Below are 11,151 nucleotides of genomic sequence, written 5' to 3'. Positions count from 1 at the left end.
CTCCCTCCCTCCCTCTCCTTACCATAGTAAGGCTGCGTATAACAGGGCTAAGCAGGAAGACCATGTGTTGGTGTATCTCTGCACTCCTCTCCACCAGCACGTAGAACACCTCTAGGAAGCCAAAGGATACCAAACACAGACCCAGCACCTACAGAGAGGGGACAGGAGTTAGTTTAAACACAAACAACGAGGGGATTATAAACACAAGTACAATAAATATCCTGATCAGTATGTAGACGCAATGTTCTGTCAGATGGTAGCAGGATATAGATGTAATATGTTGTGTTAGATGGTAGCAGGATATAGATGTAATATGTTGTGTTAGATGGTAGCAGGATATAGATGTAATGTTCTATTAGATGGTAGCAGGATATAGATGTAATATGTTGTGTTAGATGGTAGCAGGATATAGATGTAATGTTCTATTAGATGGTAGCAGGATATAGATGTAATATGTTGTGTTAGATGGTAGCAGGATATAGATATAATGTCCTGTTAGATGGTAGCAGGATATAGATATAATGTCCTGTTAGATGGTAGCAGGATATAGATATAATGTCCTGTTAGATGGTAGCAGGATATAGATGTAATGTTCTGTTAGATGGTAGCAGGATATAGATGTAATGTCCTGTTAGATGGTAGCAGGATATAGATGTAATGTCCTGTTAGATGGTAGCAGGATATAGATGTAATATGTTATGTCAGATGGTAGCAGGATATAGATGTAATATGTCAGATGGTAGCAGGATATAGATGTAATATGTCAGATGGTAGCAGGATATAGATGTAATATGTCAGATGGTAGCAGGATATAGATGTAATATGTCAGATGGTAGCAGGATATAGATATAATGTCCTGTTAGATGGTAGCAGGATATAGATGTAATGTTCTGTTAGATGGTAGCAGGATATAGATGTAATGTCCTGTTAGATGGTAGCAGGATATAGATGTAATGTCCTGTTAGATGGTAGCAGGATATAGATGTAACGTCCTGTTAGATGGTAGCAGGATATAGATGTAATGTCCTGTTAGATGGTAGCAGGATATAGATGTAACGTCCTGTTAGATGGTAGCAGGATATAGATGTAATGTGTTAGATGGTAGCAGGATATAGATGTAATATGCCAGATGGTAGCAGGATATAGATGTAATATGCCAGATGGTAGCAGGATATAGATGTAATATGTCAGATGGTAGCAGGATATAGATGTAATGTGTCAGATGGTAGCAGGATATAGATGTAATATGCCAGATGGTAGCAGGATATAGATGTAATATGTCAGATGGTAGCAGGATATAGATGTAATATGTCAGATGGTAGCAGGATATAGATGTAATATGTCAGATGGTAGCAGGATATAGATGTAATATGTCAGATGGTAGCAGGATATTGATGTAATATGTCAGATGGTAGCAGGATATAGATGTAATATGTCAGATGGTAGCAGGATATAGATGTAATATGCCAGATGGTAGCAGGATATAGATGTAATATGTCAGATGGTAGCAGGATATAGATGTAATATGTCAGATGGTAGCAGGATATAGATGTAATATGTCAGATGGTAGCAGGATATCGATGTAATATGTCATGTCAGTTGTTTGTAATTAATTTGTATTATTTTGGTTTCCTTCTGAATGTATACAGGAGGAGAAAGGACGTCCTACTTCTACTGAGGACCAGTGAAATTAACTGATCAGTCTTTCACCTGAATTGGTATTGTATGACAGCTGGAGAAGGTATCCTCTTACACACCTTCTCTTCAGTAGACAACATGTAAAGCAACATGTGATAACAGTCATCTACACATGTGAAAACGTGTTTTTTCTGTAATTGTGTGTGTGTGTGTGTGTGTGTGTGTGTGTGTGTGTGTGTGTGTGTGTGTGTGTGTGTGTGTGTGTGTGTGTGTGTGTGTGTGTGTGTGTGTGTGTGTGTGTGTGTGTGTGTGACACAGACACTCACAGTTTTGGCACAGCAGAGGCTGGTCAGAGAGATGCCTCCCTGGCCAGTGAACCAGAGGTAGACCAGGTAGAGAGGACCGCAGGACCACAGGTACATACAGGGGAACCACACCAGGACCGTATGCTGGAAACACTGGGTCAGGTCTGGGTGGGGGGTGTACCAGGTCAGGTTCCAGTCCTGAGAGAGAGAGGGAGGGAGGGAGGGATGGATGGATGGAGGGAGAGTGTTAGAATATGTAACAGACAAATGGGGGCATTGGGTCAGCTCTGGGTGGGGGGTGTACCAGGTCAGATTCCAGTCTTAAGAGTGAGAGAATGTGACAAACAAATGGAAGCATTGGGTCAATACAAAACAGATGTTTTGTTGTCACATACACCAGACAGGTGCAGTGAAATGTGTTGTTTTACAGGGCCAGTCATAGTAGTATGATCGGTGCAGTGAAATGTGTTGTTTTACAGGGCCAGTCATAGTAGTATGATCGGTGCAGTGAAATGTGTTGTTTTACAGGGCCAGTCATAGTAGTATGATCGGTGCAGTGAAATGTGTGGTTTTACAGGGCCAGTCATAGTAGTATGATCGGTGCAGTGAAATGTGTTGTTTTACAGGGCCAGTCATAGTAGTATGATCGGTGCAGTGAAATGTGTTGTTTTACAGGGCCAGTCATAGTAGTATGATCGGTGCAGTGAAATGTGTGGTTTTACAGGTCCAGTCATAGTAGTATGATCGGTGCAGTGAAATGTGTTGTTTTACAGGGCCAGTCATAGTAGTATGATCGGTGCAGTGAAATGTGTTGTTTTACAGGGCCAGTCATAGTAGTATGATCGGTGCAGTGAAATGTGTTGTTTTACAGGGCCAGTCATAGTAGTATGATCGGTGCAGTGAAATGTGTGGTTTTACAGGGCCAGTCATAGTAGTATGATCGGTGCAGTGAAATGTGTTGTTTTACAGGGCCAGTCATAGTAGTATGATCGGTGCAGTGAAATGTGTTGTTTTACAGGGCCAGTCATAGTAGTATGATCGGTGCAGTGAAATGTGTTGTTTTACAGGGCCAGTCATAGTAGTATGATCGGTGCAGTGAAATGTGTGGTTTTACAGGGCCAGTCATAGTAGTATGATCGGTGCAGTGAAATGTGTTGTTTTACAGGGCCAGTCATAGTAGTATGATCGGTGCAGTGAAATGTGTGGTTTTACAGGGCCAGTCATAGTAGTATGATCGGTGCAGTGAAATGTGTGGTTTTACAGGGCCAGTCATAGTAGTACAGCCCCTGGAGTAGATTAGGGTGAAGCCTGCCACCTTGTCAGCCCAGGTATCTGAACCATTAGCCTTTCAGTTATTGGCCCAACTCTCTAACCGCTAGGCTACCTGTCTCTAACCGCTAGGCTACCTGTCTCTAACCGCTAGGCTACCTGTCTCTAACCGCTAGGGTACCTGTCTCTAACCGCTAGGCTACCTGTCTCTAACCGCTAGGCTACCTGTCTCTAACCACTAGGCTACCTGTCTCTAACCGCTAGGCTACCTGTCTCTAACCGCTAGGCTACCTGTCTCTAACCACTAGGCTACCTGTCTCTAACCGCTAGGCTACCTGTCTCTAACCGCTAGGCTACCTGTCACCCTAGGATACAGATGTCATATGTAATATAATAGAGAGGGAGAGATAGAGAGAGAGAGGTAGGGATGTAGATGGAGGGAGAGAGAGAGAGATGTAAGGATAGAGATGGATGGAGAGAGAGGTAGGTAGGGTCTGTGTCTATCTTCCTCTCACTCTCTCCCTCCCCCTTCTGTCTCTCTCTCTCTCTCTCTTTTTCCAGAGCCCAGACCAGCAGTAACTCCAAACCCAACCAGTAAATATAGTAGTGATAATGATGTCAAGATGTCTTCAACCCCGAACCTCCAGCTCAGGGTTGAACTTCACTACAGTTTCCTCTGTAGCCCATAGACCTTCTCTTGGTCTACCTTTTTAATCATGGTGACGACAACCAATGTTCCCCAAAGTGGTAGATGAGCACCCCTCCAATGATAAATCCCTCCTGGTTTGTGACATCCTGTGTAGACACGTATAACATTAGTTATATGTCTGGGTATGTGATCCCTGCTGGGAGTGAACCCACAACCTTGGCCACTCAAGACCACACACCAGACCCCATGGTACTGCTTACTTTGTGGCTCACAAGACACAAGACAACTTTTCGGGAAGCTTTAAATTGGGTAAACAATTTCGGGACCCACTGTTTGCTTTCCTCACCTCTCAACCCTCAATGATAGTGCAGGAAAACAATGTTTGCGTCCTAATTTGCACCCTATTCCCTATAAGCCTTGGTTAAGAGTAGTGCACTACATAAGGAACATGGTGTCATTGGGCTCTGGTCTAAAGTAGTGCACTACATAAGGAACATGGTGTCATTGGGCCCTGATCTAAAGTTGTGCACTATAGAGGGAAAAGGGCTCTGGTCTAAAGTAGTGCACTACATAAGGAACATGGTGTCATTGGGCCCTGATCTAAAGTTGTGCACTATAGAGGGAAAAGGGCTCTGGTCTAAAGTTGTGCACTACATAAGGAACATGGTGTCATTGGGCCCTGATCTAAAGTTGTGCACTATAGAGGGAAAAGGGCTCTGGTCTAAAGTAGTGCACTACATAAGGAACATGGTGTCATTGGGCCCTGATCTAAAGTTGTGCACTATAGAGGGAAAAGGGCTCTGGTCTAAAGTTGTGCACTACATAAGGAACATGGTGTCATTGGGCCCTGATCTAAAGTAGTGCACTACATAGGGAATAGGGTGCCATTGGGTCCTGGTATAAAGTTGTGCACTACATAGGGAATAGGGTGCCATTGGGTCCTGGTATAAAGTTGTGCACTATAGAGGGAATAGGGTGCCATTTGGGACTCAAGCATTGTTTGTGAACCACCGTTCGTCTCGTAAATCTAGGTCTTGTGATAAGCGCGTTGAATCACGGTGTGTTTAGCGTGTTGAATCACGGTGTGTTTAGCGTGTTGAATCACGGTGTGTTTAGCGTGTTGAATCACGGTGTGTTTAGCGTGTTGAATCACGGTGTGTTAAGCGTGTTGAATCACGGTGTGTTTAGCGTGTTGAATCACGGTGTGTTTAGCGTGTTGAATCACGGTGTGATAAGCGTGTTGAATCACGGTGTGTTGAGCGTGTTGAATCACGGTGTGTTAAGCGTGTTGAATCACGGTGTGTTTAGTGTGTTGAATCACGGTGTGTTTAGCGTGTTGAATCACGGTGTGTTTAGCGTGTTGAATCACGGTGTGTTTAGCGTGTTGAATCACGGTGTGTTTAGCGTGTTGAATCACGGTGTGTTTAGCGTGTTGAATCACGGTGTGTTAAGCGTGTTGAATCACGGTGTGTTTAGCGTGTTGAATCACGGTGTGTTTAGCGTGTTGTATCACGGTGTGTTAAGCGTGTTGACTCACGGTGTGTTAAGCGTGTTGTATCACAGTGTGTTAAGCGTATTGAATCACAGTGTGTTAAGCGTGATTCAACAAGACTACACCTCTTGACTGTCTCTGTCTTCAATAGCCTAACTATCAAGGCACAAGGCGAGACCCAAATGCAGACTCAGGAGGCAGATGGTTGGAGTCTTACAATGTTTATTAATCCAAAGGAGTAGGCAAGAGAATGGTCGTGGACAGGCAAAAGGTCAAAACCAGATCAGAGTCCAGGAGGTACAGAGTGGCAGAAAGGCTCGTGGTCAAGGCAGGCAGGTACAGCGTCCAGAAACAGGCAAGGGTCAAAACCGGGAGGACTAGAAAAAGGAGAATAGCAAAAAGCAGGAGAACGGGAAAAACGCTGGTTGACTTGGAAACATACAAGACGAACTGGCACACTCTCTGTGCCAGTTCGTCTTGTATGTTTCCAAGTCAACCAGCGTTTTTCCCGTTCAATGTACAGAAAACACAGGGATAAATACACTGGCACAGAGAGACAGGAAACACAGGGATAAATACACTGGAACAGAGAGACAGGAAACACAGGGATAAATACACTGGAACAGAGAGACAGGAAACACAGGGATAAATACACTGGAACAGAGAGACAGGAAACACAGGGATAAATACACTGGCACAGAGAGACAGGAAACACAGGGATAAATACACTGGCACAGAGAGACAGGAAACACAGGGATAAATACACTGGCACAGAGAGACAGGAAACACAGGGATAAATACACTGGAACAGAGAGACAGGAAACACAGGGATAAATACACTGGAACAGAGAGACAGGAAACACAGGGATAAATACACTGGAACAGAGAGACAGGAAACACAGGGATAAATACACTGGCGCAGAGAGACAGGAAACACAGGGATAAATACACTGGCACAGAGAGACAGGAAACACAGGGATAAATACACAGGGGAAAATAAGAGACACCTGGTGGGGGTGGAGACAATCACAAGGACAGGTGAAACAGATCAGGGTGTTATACATTATACCTCTTGACTGTCTCTGTCTTCAATCACCTAACAACATCATACAACACTACACCTCTTGACTGTCTCTGTCTTCAACGAGCTTCTACAAATATACAAGACAACAGCTCGACTGTCTCTGTATTCAATAAGCTTCTAATATTATACAAGACAACAGCACTTGTATACAAAGAGAGAAACACACAGAAAAAGAGAGACTTATAGAGAGAGAGAGATAGAGAGAGAGAGAGAGAGAGAGAGAGAGAGAGAGAGAGAGAGAGAGAGAGAGAGAGAGAGAGAGAGAGAGAGAGAGAGAGAGAGAGAGAGAGAGAGAGAGAGAGAGAGAGAGAGAGAGAGAGAGAGAGAGAGAGAGAGAGAGAGAGAGATTCTGAAATGTCTTTATTCTTTTGGAACTTTTGTGAGTGTAATGTTTACTGTTCATTTAAAAAAAAGTTTATTTAACGTTTGTTTATTATCTATTTCACCTGTTTTGGCAATGTTAACATATGTTTCCATGCCAATATAGCCCCTTGAATTGAAAATTGAGAGAGAAAGAGATTCTATTATTGCTTTGGGTGTAACGATCGTCTGTTGAATTAGCTGTTTTATTTAAACAGAACACTAAACAAAATAACAAAGAGAATGAACGAAAACGAAACAGTCCTGTCAGGTGCAGCAACACAAAACAGAAAACAACTACCCACCAACACAGGTGGGAAAAGGCTACCTAAGTATGGTTCTCAATCAGAGACAACGATAGACAGCTGCCTCTGATTGAGAACCACACCCAGCCAAACACACAGAAATAGAAAACATAGAACACAAACATAGAATGCCCACCCCAACTCACGCCCTGACCAAACCAAAATACAGACATAAAAAGGATCTCTAAGGTCAGGGAGTGACAATGGGAAAGCTGAATGGAGAGTAAATGACAATGGGGAAAATGAATGGAGACTAAATTACTATGGGAAAGCTGAATGGAGAGTAAATGACAATGGGAAAGCTGAATGGAGAGTAAATGACAATGGGAAAGCGGAATGGAGAGTAAATGACTATGGGAAAGCTGAATGGAGAGTAAATGACTATGGGAAAGCTGAATGGAGAGTAAATTACTATGGGAAAGCTGAATGGAGAGTAAATTACTATGGGAAAACTGAATGGGGAGTAAATTACTATGGGAAAACTGAATGGGGAGTAAATTACTATGGGAAAGCTGACAACATTCATTGGACAGATGAGTCTATAGGCAGTTGAATGGGGAGTAAATTACTATGGGAAAACTGAATGGGGAGTAAATTACTATGGGAAAACTGAATGGGGAGTAAATTACTATGGGAAAACTGAATGGAGAGTAAATTACTATGGGAAAACTGAATGGGGAGTAAATTACTATGGGAAAACTGAATGGGGAGTAAATTACTATGGGAAAGCTGAATGGGGAGTAAATTACTATGGGAAAACTGAATGGGGAGTAAATTACTATGGGAAAACTGAATGGGGAGTAAATTACTATGGGAAAACTGAATGGGGAGTAAATTACTATGGGAAAGCTGAATGGGGAGTAAATTACTATGGGAAAACTGAATGGGGAGTAAATTACTATGGGAAAACTGAATGGGGAGTAAATTACTATGGGAAAACTGAATGGGGAGTAAATTACTATGGGAAAACTGAATGGGGAGTAAATTACTATGGGAAAACTGAATGGGGAGTAAATTACTATGGGAAAACTGAATGGGGAGTAAATTACTATGGGAAAGCTGACAGCATTCATTGGACAGATGAGTCTATAGGCAACAATAGGCAGCTAGGTGAGTATACAGCTAGGTGAGTATACAGCTAGGTGAGTATACAGCTAGGTGAGTATACAGCTAGGTGAGTATACAGCTAGGTGAGTATACAGCTAGGTGAGTATACAGCTAGGTGACTATACAGCTAGGTGAGTATACAGCTAGGTGAGTATACAGCTAGGTGAGTATACAGCTAGGTGAGTATACAGCTAGGTGAGTATACAGCTAGGTGAGTATACAGCTAGGTGACTATACAGCTAGGTGAGTATACAGCTAGGTGAGTATACAGCTAGGTGAGTATACAGCTAGGTGAGTATACAGCTAGGTGAGTATACAGCTAGGTGAGTATACAGCTAGGTGAGTATACAGCTAGGTGAGTATACAGCTAGGTGAGTATACAGCTAGGTGAGTATACAGCTAGGTGAGTATACAGCTAGGTGAGTATACAGCTAGGTGTGTATAGGCCAGGGTACCGTCAGCAGTATTCTGGGGCAGAGGTGCTGAATGCCCAAGACTGACTCACTGTGCAGGACATAATCAAGGGGATGGCATCACCAACGTGCTGCTTCTAGCAGATATAGACCCTGAGACCATGCTGACTGGTCTACTGTGGTGTTAATAACCATATAGACCCTCAGTAGACCATGCTGACTGTTCTACTGTGGTGTTATAGACCCTGAGACCGTGCTGACTGTTCTACTGTGGTGTTATAGACCCTGAGACCATGTTGACTGTTCTACTGTGGTGTTAATAACCATATAGACCCTCAGTAGACCATGCTGACTGTTCTACTGTGGTGTTATAGACCCTGAGACCATGCTGACTGTTCTACTGTGGTGTTATAGACCCTGAGACCGTGCTGACTGTTCTACTGTGGTGTTATAGACCCTGAGACCATGTTGACTGTTCTACTGTGGTGTTATAGACCCTCAGTAGACCATGCTGACTGTTCTACTGTGGTGTTATAGACCCTGACACCATGTTGACTGTTCTACTGTGGTGTTATAGACCCTGAGACCATGCTGACTGTTCTACTGTGGTGTTATAGACCCTGAGACCATGCTGACTGTTCTACTGTGGTGTTATAGACCCTGACACCATGTTGACTGTTCTACTGTGGTGTTATAGACCCTGAGACCATGCTGACTGTTCTACTGTGGTGTTATAGACCCTGAGACCATGCTGACTGTTCTACTGTGGTGTTATAGACCCTGACACCATGCTGACTGTTCTACTGTGGTGTTATAGACCCTGACACCATGCTGACTGTTCTACTGTGGTGTTATAGACCCTGAGACCATGCTGACTGTTCTACTGTGGTGTTATAGACCCTGACACCATGCTGACTGTTCTACTGTGGTGTGAATAACCATATAGACCCTGAGACCATGCTGACTGTTCTACTGTGGTGTTATAGACCCTGAGACCATGCTGACTGTTCTACTGTGGTGTTAATAACCATATAGACCCTGAGACCATGTTGACTGTTATACTGTGGTGTTATAGACCCTGAGACCATGCTGCCTGTTCTACTGTGGTGTTATAGACCCTGAGACCGTGCTGACTGTTCTACTGTGGTGTTATAGACCCTGACACCATGCTGACTGTTCTACTGTGGTGTTATAGACCCTGAGACCATGTTGACTGGTCTACTGTGGTGTTGTAGACCCTGAGAACGTGCTGACTGTTCTACTGTGGTGTTATAGACCCTGAGACCATGTTGACTGTTCTACTGTGGTGGTATAGACCCTGACACCATGCTGACTGTTCTACTGTGGTGTTATAGACCCTGAGACCATGTTGACTGTTCTGCTGTGGTGTTATAGACCCTGACACCATGCTGACTGTTCTACTGTGGTGTTATAGACCCTGAGACCATGTTGACTGTTCTACTGTGGTGGTATAGACCCTGAGACCATGTTGACTGTTCTACTGTGGTGTTATAGACCCTCAGTAGACCATGTTGACTGTTCTACTGTGGTGTTAATAACCATGTAGACCCTGAGACCATGCTGACTGTTCTACTGTGGTGTTATAGACCCTCAGTCGACCATACTGACTGTTCTACTGTGGTGTTATAGACCCTCAGTCAACCATGCTGACTGTTCTACTGTGGTGTTATAGACCCTCAGTAGACAATGCTGACTGTTATACTGTGGTGTTAATAACCATATAGACCCTCAGTCGACCATGTTGACTGTTCTACTGTGGTGTTAATAACCATATGGACCCTCAGTCGACCATACTGACTGTTCTACTGTGGTGTTATAGACCCTGAGACCATGTTGACTGTTCTACTGTGGTGTTATAGACCCTGAGACCATACTGACTGTTCTACTGTGGTGTTATAGACCCTCAGTTGACCATGTTGACTGTTCTACTGTGGTGTTATAGACCCTGAGACCATGTTGACTGTTCTACTGTGGTGTTATAGACCCTGAGACCATACTGACTGTTCTACTGTGGTGTTATAGACCCTCAGTCGACCATGTTGACTGTTCTACTGTGGTGTTATAGACCCTGCGACCATACTGACTGTTCTACTGTGGTGTTATAGACCCTCAGTCGACCATGTTGACTGTTCTACTGTGGTGTTATAGACCCTGAGACCGTGCTGACTGTTCTACTGTGGTGTTATAGACCCTGAGACCATGTTGACTGTTCTACTGTGGTGTTAATAACCATATAGACCCTCAGTAGACCATGCTGACTGTTCTACTGTGGTGTTATAGACCCTGAGACCGTGCTGACTGTTCTACTGTGGTGTTATAGACCCTGAGACCATGTTGACTGTTCTACTGTGGTGTTATAGACCCTGTGACCATGTTGACTGTTCTACTGTGGTGTTATAGACCCTGAGACCATGCTGACTGTTCTACTGTGGTGTTATAGACCCTGACACCATGTTGACTGTTCTACTGTGGTGTTATAGACCCTGAGACCATGCTGACTGTTCTACT

The 11,151-nt window shown here is 43.7% G+C and overlaps 1 protein-coding gene across 1 annotated transcript in view; it reads right to left on the bottom strand.

Annotated features, from left to right (window-relative positions):
• LOC139570208 (multidrug resistance-associated protein 1-like) overlaps positions 1 to 2,135 on the bottom strand; it is a 52,216-nt gene extending 50,081 nt beyond the window's left edge. The window contains exons 1-2 of the mRNA XM_071391882.1: positions 1,965 to 2,135; positions 23 to 148 (exon numbers count right to left, since the gene is read on the bottom strand). Coding sequence (XP_071247983.1) covers positions 23 to 148; positions 1,965 to 2,060 — 222 coding nt within the window. The 5' untranslated portion in view covers positions 2,061 to 2,135. The remainder of the gene's footprint in view (positions 1 to 22; positions 149 to 1,964) is intronic.
• Between the last annotated feature and the right edge of the window lie 9,016 nt (positions 2,136 to 11,151).

The sequence above is a fragment of the Salvelinus alpinus genome, chromosome 1 (genome assembly GCF_045679555.1).
Source record: "Salvelinus alpinus chromosome 1, SLU_Salpinus.1, whole genome shotgun sequence".
NCBI classification, from domain to species: Eukaryota; Metazoa; Chordata; class Actinopteri; order Salmoniformes; family Salmonidae; genus Salvelinus; species Salvelinus alpinus.
This window is presented reverse-complemented; position numbering and strand designations above follow the sequence as displayed.